At 43.7% G+C, this 24837-nt stretch overlaps 1 protein-coding gene across 1 annotated transcript in view; it reads right to left on the bottom strand.

Annotated features, from left to right (window-relative positions):
• The window catches only part of MIPOL1 (mirror-image polydactyly 1), a 794108-nt gene that overhangs the window by 101892 nt on the left and 667379 nt on the right, over nucleotides 1-24837 (bottom strand). The window contains exon 11 of the mRNA XM_030215153.1: nucleotides 10783-11013. Coding sequence (XP_030071013.1) covers nucleotides 10783-11013 — 231 coding nt within the window. The remainder of the gene's footprint in view (nucleotides 1-10782; nucleotides 11014-24837) is intronic.

Raw genomic sequence — 24837 nt, 5'->3', positions numbered from 1 at the left:
TACTTTTTAGAGACCCAGAAACCCCCCCCAACTCATCGCTATTAATAGGTAACTAATATGCGACTTCTTTGATTATCCTTCCAGGCAATACTAATGCTGCTAACAATTTAAGTGGGGCCAGATCTGTATAGAATCTATATAAAAAGTGCAACTTGTTTCCCCCTTTTGAAGTGGAAGGGTAAAAAGAAAAGCCTAGGTTAAGCTGATGAACAAGTTTTGTAAAGGAAGAGAGATGTAAACTAATCACCTTCTATTAAAACATGTACACCTACATTTTATAGCGCGCAACTCAAGAGGGGCTGTGGCAAGATATGGGTGGGTCAGGAATGTTCCCAGAATTTAGGCGTGATGTTACAGAATAGCGTCATTTACGTGCCTAACTGCCATTTGCTGAATGCCAGCATTTTCACCAGGTTTCAGCAAGTGGAAAAGCAAAGCCCTCTCACTTCTACCCATTTTCTTCAATCAGCCACAAAGGGCAAGAGTAAGAGGGCTTTGCTCCTGTCCCCATTGACCCCGCTGGACCTCCGAGGGGTCTAGTTAGACTGGGGGGGGGGGGGGATTTGGAGGTTGGTGGGACTTCCGAGGGGGAAGGGAGTTCTACATGGCAGCGGGCTAGGGGGAGTGGGAAGGGAAGGAGGGACTTTTGTGGGGACCGGGAAGGGGCTCCCAGGGCTCCATAGAGTCTTTAAATAATTATGTGGGTCAGGGACCGCATAGCTTAGTGGGTGAATTTAGGAGAGCTTTTCAACTCTTGCACTGAATAGTGGCAGTACCCATATAACTGCTGACTCCTCCCCACCCCACCCCCGTATCACTCCTGACCTGCCCACTTTTTCTTGGGCTGATCAGAGCCAATATTCAGTGACACTGCCTGGTTAAGCGCTGCCAAATATCGGCAGTTAGTTGGCCCCAGGTGATTTAAGAAGGCAGGAGCCTCTCCTGCCCACTTAAATCGCTTTGAATATTGGCCAGCACATCTCAAAATAGATAAAATAGAATTAGAAAAGGTACAAAGAGCAACCAAAATGATTAAGGGGATGGAACTACTTTCATATGAGAAACGGATGCAGAGGTTATGGTTCTTCAGCTTGGAGAAAAGACAGCTGCAGGGGATATAAGTCTACAAAATTCTGAGTAGGGTGGAACAGGTAAAAGTGACTCAACTATTTACTGTTTCAAAAAGTACAAAGACTAGGGCACATGCCATGAAGTTACACAGAAATACTTTTAAAACAAATAGAAGACAACGTTTTTCACTCAATGTATTGTTAAGCTCTGGAACTCAGTGCTAGAGGATGCGGTAAAAGCAGTTAGCATAGCTGAGTATACAACAAGATTTGGATACTTTCCTAGAGGTATAGTCTATAAACTGTTATTAAGCTAGATCTGGGGAAATCCACTGTTTATCCCTGGGGTTGGTAGCATGGAAATTTGCTAATTCTTGAGATTCTGCCAGGTACTTGTGGCCCGACTTGGCCACTGTTGGAAGCAGGATACTGGGCTAGATGGACCTTTGTTTTTTGACTTATTATTATGGTAGTTATTTTGTTCTGTTAATCCCTCCTCCTCTCTGCCTATTATCCACCCCCCAAGAACACATACACATATATTATTGAAAAGTAGGCACCATGAGGGAATGTCTAGAACAGGGCGTCTAGATTTGGGCACCAAGAAAGTACCTCTTTGAAGTAAATTCTCTACAGAAAAGCAGGCATGTGCCTAGATTACAAAGCAAAGTGTGTAGATGATACTATTTTATAACCTAAGCGCTAAGTCTGTGTCCTGCTCATGCTCTGTCCTAACTCTGCTCAGTGAATGCCCACTTCCAAAGAGCACACCATCACATCTTGGCCCGCACTTATAGAATACTGCTTAGCTGGAAAATGCTGGTGCATGTGTGTAAATAACTAGAAAACCATTTACACACTGTCCTGTTGCCTTAAACTAGAATTACTCCCATGAGTCTGTGCACCTACTGTGTCTGCACATATATCCCTAGGCAATTTTAAGAGCCCACTTGACCATGTAAAATGCTGTTCTATATGCTCAAGCCTCTTATAAAATTACCCTTTAATAGTCAAATGGTTCTATTCAACAAATATTCGTCCCTCTTTAAGGATCACAACCAGAGACTTATCTGCACTTTTCAGCAACGATCATGCCCAGAATGCAAACAGGATTTAGTTCCTATTTGCTAATCTCCTAAATCACAATGAATCAGTTTTGAAAAGTTTCTACAAAGTGCATGGGTGTGGTTTCCAACTCACTATTTTCTCAGGAACAGCTGGGGTCAGTGGTAGGTTTTGTGCCTCATCATTGAGCTCTGTTTACTAGGTATAAACAGGGGCAGGTCCATAAGTAAAGTTCTTTTATAGATGGTATATTAAAGGTGACCAAGTGTGTAATATTCTGGAACTTGTAACCCTGTTCTTTTTGAACTGAAAACAAAACTTGCAAATACAAAAAATGCTTTGGGACAGTGAAAGAAACAAGCAAACAAAAAAGAAAGGCTACAAAAAAAAATAAGGAATCTTCTGGTCATGGTAAGGCCTACTTTTGTGGCTCAGAATGTCTACTGTTTAGAGGTAATAAATAGAAATAAAACAAAACATAGAAAAGAAAATAAGATGATACCTTTTTATTGGACTAACAATACATTTTTTGATTAGCTTTCGAAGACAACACCTTCTTCTTCAGATAGGAAATGAGCACATCTTGACAAATATCAGAATATATATGTGAAACACAAAAGCATTCCAATGACAGTCTCACAGGAAAAGGGTGGGGTGGGTTAGATGAGAAACAGAGAGAGCTGGGTGGGTGAGAGATGGAGAGAGAGATGGCTGATAAGAGGGTGACAAAGCGGTTGAATTTTATAGTTTATAGTGGGATAGAAAGCCCAGATATTTGTTATGTCCTGTCTGGCGGGTGTCAAACACTGGATCAATAATTTTACGTTGAGAATATTAAAAGGACATTTTAAAACAATACAGGAACGTAAGACCTTTGATGTCAAAATGATAAAATATTTTGACACCCACCAGACAGGACTTAACAAAGATCTGGGTTTTCTATCCCATTATAAACCATAAAATTCTACTGCTTTGATAACTTCTTATCAGCCATCCATATCTCCCTGTTTCTCACCTAACCCACCCAACCCTTTTCCTGTGATACTGCCATTGGAATGCTTTTGTGTTTCACTTATATATATTTATTACATTTGTGCCCCGCGCTTTCCCACATACAGCAGGTTCAATGCGGCTTACATAGTAAAAAAAAACATTACAAAAGTCCTGTAAGAAGAATATTACAAACTGTAATAAACATAATAATAGTAAGGTTTTAAGAATATAAGAATTGAATTGGATATGGGGAGGTAAACAAGGATAGGATAGGTAAGAGGAAAGGAGATTGGGAGGGGTATGGTATAGAAAGATGGATAAGAAAAGATTGGAAGATGAGTATAAGGAGATTAGGAGACATATTTGTCAACATTTGCTCATTTCTGAACTGAAGAAGGGTTACCTTCGAAAGCTAATAAAAAATGTATTAATTTAGTCCAATAAAATGGGTATCATTTTATTTTATTTTCTCTGTTTTGTTTTATTTCTATTTATTACCTTTAAAAGTGGACTAACATGGCTAGCATACCACTTTACTGTTAGAGAAAATTGAGAAGCCGACCACAGTGAAAAGAGCTACTGGGGAAAAATCTGCATATTGTTTTTGAACTGAAAAGTCAATTATTAGCTCTGTCTACAGCTACCACTACAATTACTATTACTAAACATTTATATAGTGCTAGAAGGTGTACACAGCACAGTATGGATACAGAGAAGGGAAGGACCCTGCTATGCAGAGCTTATGATTTAGTCAAGAACAGACAGACAGACAAAACAAATAGGGGTGAATTCTATAAATGGTGCTCAAAAATGAGTGTTGGAAAAGATAACGCTAAGCTCTATTCAAATCACGTGGCCTTCATAGAATAGCATTTAGTGCCTGTTCCTGCACCCAACTCTGAGTGCCAGACTTAATCCTGCTGAAACCTGGTGTAAATCCCAGTGCCCAAGTCGGGCGTGGAGACCTATTATTCTATAACATTGTGAGCAACTTTTTGGAATGCCCACGCCCCTCCCATGCAGTGGCATACCAAGGGCGGGGTGGTGAGGGCAATCTGCCCCGGGGGCACACTGCAAGGGGGCGCAGGGAGCAGTCGCGTGGCTGTAGGCTCTGCTGGTTCTCAGCTCCCTCTGATGTTACTTCCTGTTCCGGGGCAGAGAACCGGCAGAGCCGACAGCCACGCGACTGCTCCCTGCACACCCAGGAAGTGATGTGCCGGGGGTGGAGTCGCCTGGAGCTAATGTGCCTGGGGGGGGGGGGGGGGTGGAGGTAATGCCCCTGGAGGACGTGCAGCGGCAATCTGCCTCAGGTGGCAGCTGACCTAGGAACGCCACTGCTCCCATGGACACACTCCCTTTTGGGTTGCACAATACCGTGTTTCCCGGAAAATAAGACACTGTCTTATATTAATTTTTGCCCCCCAAAATGCGCTAGGTTTTATTTTCAGGGGCTGTCTTATTTTTCGGGGAAACATCGGGGTTGGATCGGGGTTGGCCCGCCCGCCCTCCATCGCTCCCGGAACTAACCTTAAACGTCTCCTTTCACCTTCGCAGCAAGCATCAGCAGGGCAGGCCACTCCTTCCTTCCGAGTCCCGCCCTCGCCTGACGTAACGTCCGTGAGGGCGGGGCACAAAAGGAAGGAGAGGTCTGCCCTGCTGCTGCTTGCTGCGAAGGTGAAAGAAGGCGTTTAAGGTTAGTTCCGGGAGCAACGGAGGGTGGGTGGAGGGGGGGCCCGGCGACCTTGGGTGGGGGCGGCGGCCCGGGGGCGGCCTTGTCCGGCTCTCGGCGGCCCTACTTTCAAACAAAAATTTGCTAGGTCTTACTTTCGGGGGAGGCCTTATATCTACCAATTCAGGAAAACCTCTACTAGGTCTTATTTTCGGGGGATGTCTTACTTTCGGGGAAACAGGGTATGGGGCTCTTTTACTAAGCTGCGGTAAAAAATGGCCTGCGCTAGTTTGTGTGCGTGAAATTGGTGCATGCTGAGCTATTGTTTTCACCACTGCAGATAAAAAGGCCTTTTTTTTAAATGGGGCAGTAAATGGCCATATGCTAATATGAAAAGTAATGTGCGGTTATTTACTGCCTGAGTCCTTAGGACCACCTGTTTACTTGGCAGAAATGGTTCACATGCTACTCGCGCGGTAATCAGTCAGCCTACTCCAATGTGGCCGCGCTGCAGATTATTGCTGGGAACGCTCCTCGCGGTAGAAAATTATTTTCTACTGCGGGAAATAGCACGCGCCTTCAGAATTACTGCTGGGTGCCTGCGCTACCCTGGTGGTAGTGTCAATTTGGTGCACACTACCTGCGCATTAGCCCTACCGTGGCTTAGTAAAAGCATTATAGAATAGTGTGTAGCCTGATGCGCAAATCCTAACTGGTGCCAATTAACATCAATTATTGGTTGTTAGCTAATTATTGATGGTTAACAGTTTGTTAGCCAACTAAGTAGGGCGTGCATCTCAGAAGCCTGCCCAAACCTGAGTGCCATATATAGAATCCGGGAGACAGAGGGGCAATTTCAAAAGCAGCTGCCTAGTTTTAGGCACCAATGCATATAAATGGCGCTATTTGAATCATTTACTCCCAGATGCGTCCACTTGTATGCATAAATAATTTCTTACAAAATACTGACCAACATAAAAATATGCACAATGCTTGCATGGTGTGTGCTCTTACCATGGGTGTACCAGGGGCTTAGCTAGGTGGGGCCATGGGCCCATGCAGATTTAGCCCTGGCCCCCCAGCTTTCACCCCCCCCCCCGCTGCCGACCCTCCCCCACCACATTCAACACCCCCCTCCCACCGCCGCCAACCCTCCCCCCGCAGCTTCCGTCAGGTACCTTTGCTGACGGGGGTCCCCAACTCCCACCAGCCAAAGTGGCGCGTTGCTGATCTGGATTCTGTTTCTGTGAGTCCTGATGTGCAGGACGTCAGGACTCATAGAAACAGAATCCAGATCAGTGAATGCGCCGGACTCGGAGACCGGAGCTGAAGGAGACTTTGGCTGGAGGAGGTTGGGGACCCCCGCCAGCAAAGGTACCTGGCGGTGGCGGGGGAGGGTTGGCGGCAGCAGAAGTCGAAAGGGACAGGGGAGGGGTGCCGGTGCCGGGGGGGGGGGGGCTAAAATGTGCCCCCTCCCTTTGGGCTCTAGACCCCCCTCCCGCTGAAGTCTGGCTACGCCCCTGGGGTGTACACATGAGCACAGCATGGGCAGCGTGATTAAGTATAAGCTTTGATTATGAAATATGATAATTTATGTGCATACATGCAAGTTTAAGTGATTGTGCCTTAAAAATTAACCAGGTGCTTTCTTAAAATGAAACAAAATAAATGAAGAAACCTGGAAAGGACTTGAAAAATGAAAATAAATATTTTCCAGTCCACACCTCTAGCTATTTTAAAAAAGGTCCTGCTTATGCACACATTCTATGACATACAGATTTCAGGAAGGTGTGTTCTCAGAGTTGTTTAGACAGTTCTTCAAAATATATGTGTGTTCATATTTTAGGATGGTACAAATATTAGATAAATATCTAGGAAAATTTCCCAATGAGCATTTACACCTGCTTCAACTCACATGCTACTGTCAGCTAGTTTCTCATTTGGACCTGATGTTCGGAGGAGAGCTTGAGGGGAGAACTGTGCTCACCTCTCAGTTGTTCTCTGAGGACATGCAGCTTTACAAAATCCAACACATAAGTAACAAACTTGCCATTCTATGTGTCGGTAGTGCTATTTACACGTAATGCCAATCATTTGCTTTTGTAAAATGGCTTCTTCTGATGTGCATCCCACCAAATACTTGTGCTTCTTTAGTTCTGCTATACATAGTTTATACAAGACTCTGCATTCACCAAGGGGAGAATTCTGTAAATGGCCCCAGGAAGATCTGTGCTAAACTAGTACCCTGCAGAGTGCCCTTTAGAGAATACTAATTTAGAGCGGTTCTCGCACCTAACTTTGGGTGCCATACTTATGCCTGCTGAAACCTTGCATAAATGCTGGCAAGTAGCTAATTTTATCTCTTTCTCTCTCTTTATCCTATATAATAATTTGCACCTTCAAAGTTCCATTGCTGTCTGGCTGCCTGGGTTCGTAACATCTCATGACGTCAGCCAGCCTCCAGCATTCTATTGCCCCTCACTGCCCAGTGAGAGGGAAGGGAACACTGGAGGTGAGCTGACGTCAGGATGTTATCAACAGAAGGGAAGCCAGCCAGGCCAGCCAGAAAATGATGAGGTACAAAGGAAGAGAGAATCGCAGCACATCGATGGGAGGGTAGGGCAGAGCAGAGCAGAATAGATGGACATGGATGAGATGGGAGGAGAGGACAGGAGAGAAGAGAATCGCGGGACATGGATGGGAGGGCAGGGAAGAGGAGAATCACTAGACATGGAGGGGAGGGGAGGGGAGGGGATGGGATGGGAGGGGAGGGGAGGGAAGGGAAGAATTGCTGGACATGGAGGGGAAGGCAGGGGAGAGAAAAAAATTACTTACAAGAGAGCATTTCTAGGGCCCGTTTCATTGTTGAGAAAACTGTCTGAGTTCCACTAGTGTGTGTATATATATATATAATTACATTTGTACCCCGCGCTTTCCCACTCATGGCAGGCTCAATGTGGCTTACATGCCCAGAGTCACAAGGAGCTGCCTGTGCCTGAGGTGGGAATTGAACTCAGTTCCTCAGGACCAAAGTCCACCACCCTAACCACTAGGCCACTCCTCCACCCAGCCAACTGTTTCTAAAACTTTGTCCCCGGGTTATACAATTGGGTGGTTTGTTTTGGCTGAATTTCCCCTGTAAATGTGAATTGAAAGTAAATTCAGTAAAATATGTTTTTTATGATCCTACTCATTTAAGTTCCTTTTTAGATTCAAGGACTCTGTTATAAGTCCAACTCTGCAGCCAATAGTAATATCTTTGTCTACTCCATAATTAATAAAATTGTCCGAGTTTCTCTTCTATTGCCTAACTTTAAGTAGTGGAACATATATTTCATGGAATAGTACCTTGTTCTCTCTCTTTAATTGTGGACTAAAGATCGGATAGAGCACATATTGCCTGTTATATATTTGTGTAATATGACTTTTAATATTACCAATCTTTTCTGTATCTTTTCAATATCAAGAATGTTCTTGATTTACTTTGTGAATGTTTAAAAATAAAATTCAAAAACAAGGTAAAGGGGGCAATCACCTATGGAGACTTATCAATAATTACTGCAATACAATTGACTTAGCCTTGTATCATAAGATACTTCAAAGGCAGCCTTCCAGATATTTTATCACCGATCCCACCTTTTTAAAAATAATTTGTTCTTTATTTCATAATATATCAAACAGGATAACTTCAGTATAAAAATGACTTCAAAAAACTTTATTCAGAAGAGTCAAAACTTATCTTAAATGTAGCAAACAGACACCATCTCAATCACATTTTGAGCACTGGCTGCTCTGCCTCAGGGTGCAGTTTTTAAATCATCACTGCACTTTGAATATACTTTCATCTCACTGCGGTGGTATCATTCCTCCAACAAAGAATTAAAAGTATATACAAAGTGCAGTGATGATTTGAAGGCTACACCCTGAGGCAGAGCCACCAGCGTTCAAACGTGATTACAATGGTTTCTGTTTGTTACATTTAAGATAAGTTTTGACTTCTCAATAAAGACTTGAAGTCATTTTTTGAGATTGAAGTTATATTGTTTGATATGAATCGTATGAAATAAAGAACCATTGTATTAACAAGGTGGAACTGATGATGAAATATCTAGAAGGCTGCCTCTGAAGTATCTTAAGATGATACAAAGCTAAGTCCCTTGTGTTATAGTAATTATTGATAAGCCTCCTTACTTGATGGCCTTTTTTACCTTGTCTTGTTATAGCACTTAGGGGCCCTTTAACAATGCCACAGCAGAGCTACCATGGCATTGTCACGCACCAATCTGGCATGTCCACCGGCCTACTGCAGGAGCCGCTCCCAGCACGCAAAAGTTTTGGCACGACAGGAATTATTTTTTACCACTTCTAAATATGAGGTGGTAAGGAATACCCCCTCTCCCTCCCGGAAATGGCCATGCAGCCAGTGTGCACTTATCACACAGCAATTCTCTTTTATTTGCCTTTTACCTGCTGCGGTAAAAGGGGCCTCAGCTTGTAGGAAATCCACGTGCCAACACTATCGCAGGACCCCCTTTACTGCAGCTTGGTAAAATGGTCCCTTTATGTACTTATGGCATTGATTGCTGGATGTTTTTTGATATATATGTAGTTTTGATTTTACCCCTCATTCGGATGTTTTATAGATATCTGGCGAGCAACTAATGGCAGTTGAGTGCATAAATGACCCTATTCTGTAACATCATACCTAATTTCTGGGAGTGCCCTGGACCTGCCCATGCCCTTCCCATGGCTACATCCTCTTTCAGTTGCCTGCTATAAAATTTAGGCACTCATTTTATAAATAGGGCACAGGGCAGATCCGCATGTAAACCTAAATAAGTGCCAATTAACACCAATAATTGATTGTTAATGGTTCATTAACTAATTAAATTGCACGCAGATCTGGGATCCATGCCCAAACTTCAGCGACCTATATAGAACCCGGGGGCACATCCTTCCAAAAGTACAAAGGGATTTTTAAATGCTCAGACATACATGCCCACTGTTATACCTAAATGTCCTACACAAAGTAATCCCCATGGCGCAGGGGGTTTTCAACCCAGTCCTCAGGGTACACCTAGCCGAAAATCCTGACTGGCTGGGTGTGCCCTGAGGACTGGTTTTAAAACCTCTGTCACGGTGTGTGTCCTAACCCTCATTTCCAGAGGGAAACTATCTTGAGGAGACTCCCCTTAAAATGAGTTTTTACCTGTTTCAAAACTGCCCTTAAAGCATTTGGAGAGTCTCAGGGAAAAGTTTTAGCGTAGCAAAGGTGAGTAAACAGGCATGGTTTAACTACAGACAGGAATCAATTTACCAGATGGCTAAAGTAATAGAAACACAGAAACATAGAAACATGATGGCAGATAAAGGCCATATGACCCACCCAGTCTGCCCATCCTCTGTAACCCTAATTCTTTCTGTTCCTAAGCGATCCCACATGCTTATCCCATGCCTTTTTAAATTCTGGAACAGTCCTAGACTCCACCACCTCCACCGGGAGGCCATTCCATGCCTCCACCACCCTTTCTGTGAAATAATACTTCCTTAGGTTACTCCTAAGCCTATTCCCTCTTAACTTTGTCATATGCCCCCTCATTCCAGAGCTCTCCTTCATTTGAAAAAGGCTCTCTTCCTGTACATAAATGCCCTTGAGATATTTAAACGTTTCTATCGTGTCTCCTGTCTCCCTCCTCTCTTCCAGCGTATACATGTTGAGGTTCATAAGCCTGTCCCTATAATTTTTGCATTCAAGACCGCTTACTAATTTCGTAGCTGCCCCCTGGACCGACTCCATCCTGTTTATATCTTTCCGTAGGTGGTATATATAGGAACTGAATATTTGCCTACAAACCAGCCTATATCCCGCTTTTTCCTTAATTTCTCAGCACTAAAACAAAAAAGAAAATGAAATTTTAACATGCTTAATTAAAGCTGGATGATTCACCAGTAGGAAATCCTAATTTTGCCAGAGCTGTGGCTCACCTCAGAACCTTCTCCTCAGCCTCCTGTGAGGCCTGCACTGTGTGCTGGAGCTTCACCTTCAGGCTGCTTTGCTCACTCTGGCTTTGCTGTAGCTGCATTGCCAGCTCCTCATTTTGGCGCTGAGTGATGTTCAGAACATCTTCTCGGTTTCGCAGAGCTTCTTCATAGGTGCTGATGGCAGAGCTGAACTGTTCCTTCAGAATCACTTCCTGCGATAAAGACTGATGCAAGCTGTGAAAAGAGGAGACCTGTCAGACTGTCATAGTAATGCTTGAATGTTTTCACTTATATACACTGTCAGCTAGCACATTTGCTTATTTCCGATCTGACGAAGAAGGGCAACCTTCGAAAGCTAATCAAGAAATGTATTAAGTTATGTCCAATAAAAAAGATATCATCTTATTTTCTTTTCCATGTTTTATTTTGTTTGATTTCTATTGATAACAGATTTAACTATAACCATTTAAAAGATACTAGCTTTATGGTAGAGCCCACTCAAGACAGTGTGTACAAACAGGAGAAATAGAGTGAAACCTACTTAAATAAGTATTAAAGGGTTATAGTTACTAAAGTGCATTACTTTAACGTGCAATATTTTACTGCTCACCACGGTTATTATGTATCTGGGTCCCACTGCATATAACAGGACTTGTGGTAAATTAACTTGGATGAGCAGTAAGATAGTGAACATTTTATAACCGGGCAGTTCCATTTTGGCACCCACAGTGGAAGCCTATTATAAACCAGAACTTAAGCGTCTAGGTTTCATTATGGAATACTAGTGTAAACCGGTATTGGTGGACTGAACATATAGGTGGCTGCAGATACACCAGCTGGCATAATTGCAGGCACCTAAATGCGGCTAGGACACATGAAACGTACAGTATTCTGTAAGCTATGTGTGTAGCTGGGAATCCCACCCATGCCCTTCCCCTTTATATGCTCCCTTGCACTTGCATTTATACACTTTGGGACAGATTCTATATATGGCGCCTAGAAAATCCACATAGAAAACAATTTTGTCCAAGTGTATTCTACAAGCGGCGCCTATATTTAGGCATAGTAAATACAATATGTTTAGTTGATATCCCAGCACCTAAAACTACGTGTCTCCATTTACACCAATGAAAATGTGGTATGAATCCCAGCGTGTAGATTAGGGTGTAGAGGGCCATACTCTATGAAAATGCAGGTACATTTTGGAATGCCCACGAACCGCCCATTTGCTTGCCCATAACCATGTCCCATTTTTGCCTGCGAGCACTCAAATTTTGGTGCAGTGTGTTACAAAATACACTTAGGAAGCTGTACATTTAAATTCTAATTATTGACAATTAGTGCTCATTATTGCTTGTTAAGTGCCGTTAACAACGCTGATTGGCTTCTTAAGCCAATTAAGTTATGCGCGTTGTTACAGAATACGCTTGGATTTCAGCACGGAATGCTTGGTGCGCTATATAGTATCCGAGGGTATAGGGCCCTGTTATAAAGCTGTGGTAAGCACTAATTTGTGCTTACCACAGCAAAAGAATGGCATACTGCAGGGCACACTGAGGTATCCCACAGTAATTTTGCCATGTGTGCATGCTACCCACTTGTTAAAAATTATTTTTTATTTTTTGGCAGAGGGGGCATGCCTGGGGGCAGACAGCAGGCGTGTTCAATGCTAATCGGCTAGCGCAGCTAACTGATTAGCACAGGTTTAGTGCGCAAGTCCCTATCGCCTACCAAATAGGTGGCAGTAAGGGCTGACGCGCTAATGTAAACATTAGCATGTGGCCATTATTGAAAAATTCAGAAAATCAGCCATTTTACCCCAGTGGTAACATGTCCTTAACGTGGGGGAATAAGCCGTGTAAGGGTGTGCTAAGGTCACTTTTTACCGCTGTTTTGGTAAAAGGGCCGGCTCGCTGTTAAAGAATAGCACGGGCAGAATATTGACATTTATGCACATCTGTGTGTACATGTGTGTGTAAATATACAAGTTTTGTTACAGAAGTGACCTTTAACCCTAGCACACATTAATAGAGCACTAGATTTATTAACACAATGCTATAGGTTTCACCCATTGCCTTATTTCCAACCCTCTTTAGTTGGAGACTTTATTCAGGAGGTGATTTTGGAAGACTAAGAGGGGGGAGAGGGAAGTGGGAAAGGGACTAAACTGGGCTAAAATATCATATTATCATATGACTACTGCAATGGAATTTATGCGGGATGCAAAGAACAAACCTTAAAGAAACTCCAGACCGCTCAAAACACAGCAGCTAGACTTATATTTGGAAAAACGTGATTCGAAAGCGCAAAACCCCTCCGCGAAAAACTACACTGGCTCCCAATCAACGAATGCATTGCTTTCAAAATCTGCACCCTGGTTCACAAAATTATCTACAGTGAAGCCTACATGACAGACTTAATCGACTTACCAACTGGAAACACATCTGAATCAACATGAACATACCTAAATCTACCCAAGCTGGAAAGGACTTAAATACAAATCAACCTACGCATCCAGTTTCTCCTACATAAGCACACAACTGTGGAACACATTACCAAAAGCTTTGAAAACGACGTACGACCACCTAAACTTCCGGAAAATACTGAAAACTAATCTGTTTAAAAAGGCATACCCTACCGATCCAACTTAAATGCCTGACCTCAGCAACACAACAAAACTAAAGTATGTAGTGGACATAACATAACTCTTCCCTGTTCGATTCCCTAATGTGGCTGTACCACATGAACTTTATCTTACCACAACACCACTTTGTATTTGTTAACACCGGAGTCTGCAAACGCCTCTCCAGTACTACGTAAGCCACATTGCGCCTACAAATAGGTGGGAAAATGTGGGATACAAATGTAACAAATAACTATTTTATTGCAGCTTAATTTGCTATGGTTGTCACTAATCTGTAGTAACTCAGTGCTACAGGTGTGTAGCACCCGTGACAGTGCAAATTGCACTCAACCTCATAAGCCATGTTCTTCTCCCTGGGACCATCTGGCCGCTAACACGTGACCCAATGCTACCAGAGACATCTTTAAAAAGCTGGTATTTAGAAAATGGAAGCATGGACCCCTCTCTCTTGCTCCTTCAATAACCCCCTCCGGTCTCTCCATGAAGACCCTTCTGGACTCTCACCTTCCCAGTCTTCTCAGGGCCTACTGGCAGGTTCACTGCTGTCTAGCAGCAGGGGCAGGAGTGATCTATTCTCGGTCACTCCTGCCCTGTTGGTTTCCATATTAAAATTGTTAGCAGGTTGACCCTCAGGGGGAGGAATGCTGGCTTCGGCCTAACCCCTGGTAAGCCTTTCCTCAGCTGAGAGGTGCCCACCTCTACCACCGGCTGCCTTTCAGGTGCTGTGGAGGACTTGCAGCTCATCTGCATATCCTTACAGCCTTCTCCGGGGTGACACCCAGGTCCACCCCGATCCACTCAGGGCCTCCGCTCTAGGTGCCCAGCGCTCCCTCCAGGTGCTGTGGAGGACTTGCAGCCCTTCTGCATTTCCTCACAGCTGTATCCGGGGTGACTCCAGTTCCACCCCCGATCTTCACAGGGCCTTCTCTCCAAGTGCACAGAGTTTCCAGGTGCTTTTTGGCTAGGATCAGGCGACCCTCAGGGGGAGGAATGCTGGCTTCGGCCTAACCCCTAGTAAGCCTTTCTGCAGCTGAGAGGTGCCCACCTCTACCACCGGCTGCCTTTCAGGTGCTGTGGAGGACTTGCAGCTCATCTGCATATCCTTACAGCCTTCTCCGGGGTGACACCCAGGTCCACCCCGATCCACTCAGGGCCTCCGCTCTAGGTGCCCAGCGCTCCCTCCAGGTGCTGTGGAGGACTTGCAGCTCATCTGCATATCCTTACAGCCTTCTCCGGGGGCATTTTTCTCTTTGTATCTAATCTTTTTCCAGTTGCTAAAGTACCTTAATCGTTTATGGCCCCTATTCACATTCTCTTCCTAGCTCTGTCCCTTCCTAATCTTTTCCCTCACCCCCTACCTCTCTCTACTACAGGAACTCACTTCCCATCCATTGACTTCATCACCTCACCTTCTCTCCTACCCTCTTCCTCCCTCTTGGCTTTTAATCTCCGTCTCTTTCTTCCCTCCATTTTGCCTTCCCCATTCCACCTAAATACCTCTCGCCTTCGACGCCTTCGTGGCCACACCTCTCCTATTCTCCTCCGTTCTCTTTTACTCCTTCTCTTACTCTCAGCTGGTAACATCAATCCCAATCCTGGACCTCCGCACCAACTATTATCCAAACTCTACAGATCTCACCGTGACCTCTCTAACCTCATCTCTATTCCTCTACTCCCCTCCTCTTCTCTGCCCTTCTCTTGCGCCCTATGGAATGCCCGCTCTATCTGTAACAAACTCCCCTATATCCAGGACCTCTTTATCTCGCGTCACCTCCATCTGCTCGCCATAACAGAAACCTGGCTCTGCCCTGATGACTCTGCTTCAGTCGCAGCCCTGTGCCATGGCGGTTATCTATTTTCACATACTCCTCGCCCTGCTGGCCGTGGGGGCGGTGTTGGACTACTTCTCTCTCCCTCCTCCAGATTTCAACCCCTTCTTCCACCTCAATCTCACTGTTTTTCCTCCTTTGAAGTCCACTCTATCCGCCTTTTCTCTCCTCTGCCTCTTCGAATAGCGGTCATTTATCGTCCCCCTGGTAAGTCCCTTTCATCCTTTCTCAGTGGACTTTGACGCCTGGCTTGCCTTCTTCCATGATCCTTCCTCCCCCTCTCTCATCCTTGGTGACTTTAATATTCCTGCTAATGATCCTTCCAACTCTTCTATTTCCAAGTTACTCGCTTTAACGTCGTCCTTTAATCTCCAACTATGCTCCACCTCCCCCACTCATCAAAATGGTCACTGTCTTGATCTCATCTTCTCCTCCAACTGTTCACCTTCTAGTTTCCTTGCCTCTGATCATCCCTCCTCTGATCACCATCTTATAACTTTCACACTTAAATCTCCCCCCTCCCAGTTCCGTCCTATCCTTAATTTATCTAGGAATCTTCATGATATTGACCCTTCATCTCTATCCTCCCATGTTTCTAACCTCCTCTCTACTGTGGCACCATCCACGTCTGTCAACGAGGCTGTTTCTTCTTACAACAATACTCTATCCTCTGCCTTAGACACTCTTGCACCTTTGATGACCCGCCCTGTAAGGCGTACAAAACCCCAACCTTGGCTGACTTCTAATATCCGCTACCTACGTTCCTGTACCCGCTCCGCCGAACGCCTCTGGCGGAAATCTCGGGCCCTTGCTGATTTCTTACACTTTAAGTTCATGCTGACCTCCTTCCAATCTGCTCTTTTACGTGCCAAACAGGATTATTATATCCAACTGACCAACTCTCTTGGCTCTAATCCTCGACTTCTCTTCACCACATTGAACTCTCTCCTCAAGGTGCCCCCTCCCCCAACTCCCCCTTCATTATCTCCTCAGACCCTTGCTGAATTCTTTCACAACAAGGTTCAAAAGATAAACCTTGCTTTCTCTACCTCACCACCTCTCCCTCCACTAGTCCGTCCCCCTCTCTCTCCTTCCCCTCATTCCCTTTCCTCCTTTCCTGAAGTTACTATTGAGGAAACTACACTTCTCCTTTCTTCCTCAAAATGTACCACCTGTTCCTCTGATCCCATTCCTACCCACCTTCTTAATGCCATCTCTCCTACTCTTATTCCTTTTATCTGCCACATTCTCAACCTCTCACTTTTCACTGCAACTGTCCCTGCTGCCTTTAAACATGCTGTGGTCACACCTCTCCTTAAGAAGCCTTCACTTGACCCTACTTGTCCCTCTAATTACCGACCCATCTCCCTCCTTCCTTTTCTCTCCAAATTACTTGAGCGTGCTGTTCACCGCCGCTGCCTTGATTTTCTCTCCTCACATGCTATTCTTGACCCATTACAATCTGGTTTTCGCCCTCTCCACTCAACCGAAACTGCGCTTACTAAAGTCTCCAATGACCTATTACTGGCTAAATCCAGAGGTCAATATTCCATCCTCATTCTTCTTGATCTTTCCGCTGCTTTTGACACTGTCGATCACAGCATACTTCTCGATACCCTGTCCTCACTTGGATTCCAGGGCTCTGTCCTTTCCTGGTTCTCTTCCTACCTCTCCCTCCGCACCTTTAGTGTTCACTCTGGTGGATCCTCTTCTACTTCTATCCCTCTGCCTGTCGGCGTACCTCAGGGTTCTGTTCTTGGTCCCCTCCTCTTTTCTATCTACACTTCTTCCCTTGGTTCATTAATCTCATCCCATGGCTTTTCCTACCATCTCTATGCTGATGACTCCCAAATCTACCTTTCTACCCCTGATATCTCACCTTGCATCCAAACCAAAGTTTCAGCGTGCTTGTCTGACATTGCTGTCTGGATGTCTCAACGCCACCTGAAATTAAATATGACCAAAACAGAGCTTCTCATTTTCCCCCCCAAACCCACCTCCCCGCTCCCCCTGTTTTCTATTTCTGTTGATGGCTCTCTCATTCTCCCTGTCTCCTCAGCTCGAAACCTTGGGGTCATCTTTGACTCTTCTCTCTCCTTCTCTGCTCATATCCAGCAGACCGCCAAGACCTGTCGTTTCTTTCTTTACAACATCCGTAAAATCCGCCCCTTTCTTTCCGAGCACTCTACCAAAACCCTCATCCACACCCTTGTCACCTCTCGTTTAGACTACTGCAATCTGCTTCTTGCTGGCCTCCCACTTAGTCACCTCTCCCCTCTCCAGTCGGTTCAAAACTCTGCTGCCCGTCTCATCTTCCGCCAGGGTCGCTTTACTCATACTACCCCTCTCCTCAAGACCCTTCACTGGCTCCCTATCCGTTTTCACATCCTGTTCAAACTTCTTCTACTAACCTATAAATGTATTCACTCTGCTGCTCCCCAGTATCTCTCCACACTCGTCCTTCCCTACACCCCTTCCCGTGCACTCCGCTCCATGGATAAATCCTTCTTATCTGTTCCCTTCTCCACTACTGCCAACTCCAGACTTCGCGCCTTCTGTCTCGCTGCACCCTACGCCTGGAATAAACTTCCTGAGCCCCTACGTCTTGCCCCATCCTTGGCCACCTTTAAATCTAGACTGAAAACCCACCTCTTTAACATTGCTTTTGACTCGTAACCACTTGTAACCACTCGCCTCCACCTACCCTCCTCTCTTCCTTCCCGTTCACATTAATTGATTTGATTTGCTTACTTTATTTATTTTTTGTCTATTAGATTGTAAGCTCTTTGAGCAGGGACTGTCTTTCTTCTATGTTTGTGCAGCGCTGCGTATGCCTTGTAGCGCTATAGAAATGCTAAATAGTAGTAGTAGTAGTAGTAGTAGAGAGACTACTGCTAGAGGTCAACAAGTGCCATTTATAATTCAAAGCTTAACACATAATAACGTGGTGATTTACATGTATTTGCATGCTTTGCATATTATTATTATGTAGCCTATATTCCAGTAAACTGACATGCATTAGGGTAGTAGTGCACACAATTTTACTGTTTTAATGTATGTTAAGAGGCAAATATCATATGTTATTTACAACAAAATATGTAGCAGATTTACATGTGTAAACTGGCATGCATGTATAAAAAACTGTTTTAGAAAAGATTCTACTTATATGTATAAGCCATGGCATGCACAGATTTCAGGAAAACATGTTCTGGGAGTGGTTTGGGTAGTCTTAGGGATAAGCAGACTGACCCTCAATTTTGCCGATTTGTAGATTTTTGGATCTACAACTGAGTGCAAGCCTGCCCCTGGAAACTAGGGAACAAGAGCATATTTTTTTCTCTTTTAATAGACTGATTGGTTTCTTTGCTTTGCATTTCCTGGAATAAATGCTGACATTTTGAACTAGTACCGTAGTGTCTGTCTTATGGGAGCCACTGAATTCCAGTTGTCCTGCTAGAATGTTGCCTTGGATTCTGCAGTGTTAAACCACCTACTGACGTTCTGGCTGTACTCTGTTTGAAAAGTTTTCTGCACTGGTGGTGACTACTCTTCTTGAACTTTCCTTCCTTTCCCACACCCATCTAGGTGTGACAGTATCGTGTTAGCACTTTCCCCTTTAACCCTAGCATTGCCCTATAATTACTGAAAGACAGAGGGAGCTCATAAAGCCATATTGGAAGCCATGACTGACTGACACTGCATTGAGTCCTTTCCAAAATTTCTAATTCAATAGTCAGAGCTTCAGCTGCAGTGCAATATTTTTTTTAGTTGGAGAGGTCCAAGCAAATCTATCACAAGCTCTGCCCCCAAGCTGATGGTGCATTAGGCATTATATCGGTTGAGCCATGGTCTCAATGGCCCACCCCATTCTGTTGTATATAAATAGCCCAGTAACAACTAATAAAAGGTTGTCAAACTAGAATATGAGAGTAAAGGGGCATCACAACATTAAGTACCCTTTTTTAAGACCACAACTGAACAAGCAAAAAATCCAGATCTAGTTGCACCAGTGATAAAGAAGAAAATGTATTTTCATTCATGTTTGCCATGCTATGGTCACCAAAGACAACAGCAAAATTATTATCAGCTCAGCAGTAAATGGTTTTACAGCAGACCTTTTCAAATCAAAGTGTACTTTATAATACAATGGTGTCCCTGTAAATGAATAACTGTTGAAGGAGGAGATCTTTTTAAAGGGAGAAGATGTGAGTTTCAGATTAGAGCAATCAGGAGTCAGGGAAAATTAGGGGACATGAGCTCTTCCTTTCCATATACCTCTGCCTGACAACAGGAAAGCTTACTGTGCCTTTTCTCACTCAACTACATGAGAATTTGTAACACTTTTCTTTCTCCCTTCAGCTCTTTGGCAGCTTTCACACCATCCAGAAAGGCATTGTTGGGATTACCAGTTCGGAAGGTGGACGTCTGTGTATTTCTGAAATATTTAATTATGAAGAACAGTGGGATCTGTTCATATGAAAAGTGCAAGAATGATGCAAATTATTATAATGATAATGAAAGAATAGTGTTCTGTGTATTAAGAGTGATCTGTTTCCTGCCAACAGACAAATGCCACCTTTTATGCACAGGGGAAAGAAGGGCCAGCACCTACACCTTATAGCCAGCACTCTGGTTTCTCCCCACCTCATCTTGATAACATTCAAACCTGAGCTGGAACAGCTCAAATTACAATTCACCCAGCTACAAGGGCAATTATAACACACTGTGTTAAGTAGCTTTAACTGAGGATACTGCAAAAACAAAACAAAACAAAACAATGGAACCTAGAATCTATCATTACATGTGAAAACAAATGCATCTAAATAAACAAACACATGCTGCAGGATACAGCCATTATATCTTCTTCTGAGCCTTCCTTGCCAAAAAATCAATAAAAAAGAATAGTTTCACTTGTCACATAGAGTGAAACCTAAGTTTCAGGGTTTCAGGTAAACTGGTTAGAGTTCAAACATTTATTGAATTTTAGTATGAAAAACAAATAAACATTTAGAACTTGTTAGCAGAATAACATTAAAACAAAAGATTGAGTACATGAAGGGGAAGGATACATATTGAGAAAGTAATGACTTGGAGGAGTCTCTTCTTATCATAATGATTTTGGGGTTACATAAGAATTAAGAAATAAGTATATTCAAAGGTCAATGGTTTTTTATGTAATTGTTTGCTAATATAATTTTCACTTGGCAGCTAAATTTGTTTTATCGTATGATAATTGCTGGATTTCTCAGTAGCTTTAATCTCATATTTATGAGTTAGATACATCGTATTCCACCAATATGTTTCATCCAGCATATTTGCACTCTTCCCATTTCCTATGAGCGCGTTCCGTTCTGAGAGTCTGCTTACGGAGTTGCTTCACTATTATATTGCATATGAAAAGGAAGGGGGAAGTCCGTGTTTTCTGTGAGCTGAACTTTGACCCCCGTGCAGCAACCCATCAAGCGCTACACGTTTGGGCCCACTGCAAATGCTGCTGGAGCTGGAGACCCCACTGTTCACGTTGATGGAGGAGCATCAACGGGCTTGGATCTGGAATATTCTTTTCCTCCTCTAGCTTCTGAGAAGTTCCGAGAGAAGAGGACATTTCTCTGGTAGGTGAACACTATTTTACTTTGTGCTTTGGGAACTTAAAGATTAGGGTTTAAAGGAGGAATTGTAGGTTAGTGTTAGGCAAAATAAAAATATAAAAAGCAAATTTTATCAACTAATCTCCGTAGTCTTTTCCACTTAGTTTTAAAACCTTTGTACCACAGCATTAACAGAATCTAGCAGGCACTGCAGGATCTAGTTTAGTCTTCCCACCCACCCCTAGGACATCTCTCCATTTATAGTCAGTTATTGTAATTAGGGTAACATGCAAGGAGTGCTCTTACAGAGTTTTAAATACATTTCATTACCATCTAAGAAGGAAACACTAAATAAATCATACAATATACTATATAAACTAAAAGACACTTTTATATTAGGCTAATATCCTTAATACTGTAGCAAGTTTTAAATGATTGAAAAACTCACAAACACAAAGATGGAGTCAGCAGTCCAGCAGTGAGAGGGATGCTATCCAGTCTTTTTAATTGAGTGTCACATATATTATTATCTCCAAGTTGGTGAGATGCCATATGTGTGTGCCCGATGCAAAGAGCTCCTAGCTCTCAGAGAACGTGTCCGTTCTCTTGAGGCTAGAGTAGCAGACTTGATGGAGCTGAGGGAGACAGAGAGGTACATAGAGGAGACCTACAGGGATGTTGTAGAGAAGTCCCACCTCCAGTCTGCTAGCCCCTGTGCTACCTTGGAGGAGGGAGGTCTCCTAGAAGGTCTCCCAGTGGTCACTAACCCCCTCCCACCCTCAAAACAATTTTTTAAATATTTTTCCAGCCTCTATGCCAGCCTCAAATATCATACCCAGCTCCATGACAGCAGTATGCAGGTCCCTGGAGCAGTTTTAGTGGGTACTGCAGTGCACTTCAGGCAGGCGGACTCAGGCCCATCCCCCCTACCTGTCACACTTGTGGTGGTAAATGTGAGCCCTTCAAAACCCACAACAAACCCACTGTACCCACATGTAGGTGCCCCCCTTCATCCCTAAGGTCTATGGTAGTGGTGTACAGTTGTGGGGAGTGGGTTTTGGGGGGGGGTTGGGGGGGCTCAGCACACAAGGCAAGGGAGCTATGCACCTGAGAGCTTTTTCTGAAGTCCACTGCAGTGCCCCCTAGGGTGCCCGGTTGGTGTCCTGGCATGTCAGGGGGACCAGTGCACTATGACTGCTGGCTCCTTCCACGACCAAATGGCTTGGATTTGGTCGTTTCTGAGATGGTCGTCCTCAGTTTCCATTATCGCCGAAATTCAGGGATGACCATCTCTAAGGATGACCATCTCTAAGGTTGACCTAAATGTTGAGATTTGGGCGTCCCCGATCATATTATCGAAATGAAAGATGGACGCCCATCTTGTTTCGATAATACAGGTTTCCACACCCCTCCTGCGAGGACATCCTCAGGAAAACATAGTTATTACAGTGTCAGCATATGTTAGTTTCTCAGATGCTGGCCTTTTATTTTTTCAATGGAGTGCAAATATAAAGCAATGATTTAGGACCTCAGAAACCACTGCTGGCTATTATTGCTATTATTGACTATTGCTCTAGCAAAGCACACAAAGAGGGGCATGGGATATATAGATGAAGATACATGTGTGTGTGTGTGTGAAATAAAGTGGCTCTCAGAGCAACAATGCATCACTAAAGTGCTTGACCACCTTCAGGTACATTGGCTGGACCTGACCAACATTAAACTTGACCAGGGCCATCCTGAGGGCAATGTGGCTGCATAGGGCATAAGGGAGACGGCAGCTCAAAAATGGCTCTCTGTCCATTGCCTCCCCTGTGATGGCCATGGTGCAGTGTGTGTGTGTGGAGGGGGGAGGGGGTACTAGCCAGAATGTCCCAGACTACAGCTCAGGTCACTTCTGACCCTGACAGGTTAATTCAGCTCTGGGTTTGCCTCACTGCATCTATTGACCTGTACTACTGAATTTCCTAGAAAATCTGGAACTAGAAATTTATAGATACAATGGGACCAAGCCAGAACTCCATTAGTTTGTCCACCTAGTCAGTCGCCATTTTGTGAAGAACTACAGTCCCAGACAACTCGTTTAATGGACGTTTGATGCCGGGTTCCTGATGGAGTGATTTCCGAAACAGAGCTTTGTAGAATCCTACTGGATTCATCCTATCATTCAGATAAGTTGTCCAATTGAGATTGAACTGACACTTGTTTTTTTGGACATCTTTTATTTATGTACTGTTTGAGGATTTTTTTTCTTTAACGGCTACAGCTGGACGTTGAATGTTTCAGCTTGTGTTGTTGACAGAGACATTGATTCTCTATATTTTATTACACATATAGTTAATGTTGATTACAGAGACGTCCAGAGATACTTATTTTTCATACACTAAGGGGCCCTTTTACAAAGGTGTGCTGAAAAAATGGCCTACGGTAGTGTAGATGTGTGTTTTGGGCGCACGCAGAATCATTTATCAGCGCACCTGTAAAAAATGTCTTTTTAAATTTTTGCTGAAAATGGATGTGCGGCAAAATGAAAATTGCCATGCCTCCATTTTGGGGTCTGAGACCTTACCTCTAGCCATTGACCTAGCGGAAAGGTCTTTCACGGTAACCGGGCGGTAATAGTCTATGCATGTGAAATGCAGATTAACGCTTGCACACCAGAAAAAAATATTTTCCAGGCAGTGTAGCGGACGCACGTCAAAAATGAAATTACCACAATGGCCACGCGATAGCCGGGTGGTAACTCAAAATTGACGTGCATTGGGCGCGCATAGGTATCTACGCGGCTTAGTAAAATGACCCCTATATTTTTTCACTAAAGCACTGTTTATTATTTTGTGTTGCACTTTATTGACACATACTTGCGTCCGATGATGTTGTTAAGTTTTAGCCAATTGTGAACTGTGATTCTATAGGCTGTGTGTTAGGAAGGAGCATTGGCTCTGTTCCCCATTTACATGTCCCACACTGAGGACACAACTAATCATAATTATTCATGTTTATGTGTATGCATTGCTCTGCCATCTCTACTTACTTTATGATTTGAAGAGAGTATTTTTTTGATTTTTCATATTTTGACCTTACTTTCTCAAGGGTTCTTTATATTGTAGAACTTTCCAGCTAGGTCAGGTGACAACTTTAAGTCTAAGATTCCTAGAATTCCCTCCCATGGGAGGTTGAGAAGACAAAAACAGGGCGGAATTCAAGAATGAGAGGGATAAATACAGAGGAACACTAAATAAAAAAAGGATGGCATCCAATTAAAGCAAAACTTAAATGACCTCATAACTGGAGTGAGCCTTGACTGCAGCTTCAGAGGTTGGGAAACAAGACCAATGCTGGGCAAACTTCTATGGTCTGGGTCCCGTAAATGGCAAAAATGGATCGGATCAAGGCTGGAGTGGTCTTCAACAGCAACTCCAGTGGTTGGGAATTAGGACCAGTGCCGGGCAGACTTCTAGGATCTGTGCCCCAAATATGGCAGGGAGATACAGAGATTAAGTGTACCGGTATTTGAAGAGGTGGAGACTGTTCAGGTTGCCAGACTGGATGGACAGTACAGGTCTTTATTTGCTGACATTTACAATGTTACTATGAATAGGCAATGTTCATGGCCAGCAAAGCAGACGTGGTGGTTAGCTCATTTGTAACCAATAAAAGAATGCAGTTTATTATCCTTCAAGGAGTATAAAAACAGGCTTTATCATAAACAATTTGGAGGACATTCACATCATACTAAGAGCAATGAATTGTATAAATAATAAAGCAAAGTGTTCAAAGACAAGTTGACCCAGTTCACTGCATATAAAATGATGTAGATCAGCTTTTCTAGAACTACAGATCCTTACGTGCATCAAAACACAGCCAGCAGTTAAGTCACTCTTTCTTGCAACTTTATGGCAAGTAGTAAACTTAGCAAAATACTTCAAGCCTGAAATTTAGGGACTAACAAAAATTTTTACACAGCTATATGCACAATTATTACAGGTAATATAAG

This window comes from Microcaecilia unicolor, chromosome 9 (assembly GCF_901765095.1).
Source record: "Microcaecilia unicolor chromosome 9, aMicUni1.1, whole genome shotgun sequence".
NCBI classification, from domain to species: domain Eukaryota; kingdom Metazoa; phylum Chordata; class Amphibia; order Gymnophiona; family Siphonopidae; genus Microcaecilia; species Microcaecilia unicolor.
The sequence above is the reverse complement of the archived record's forward strand: the minus strand, read 5'-3'. Positions and strand labels throughout refer to the sequence as shown.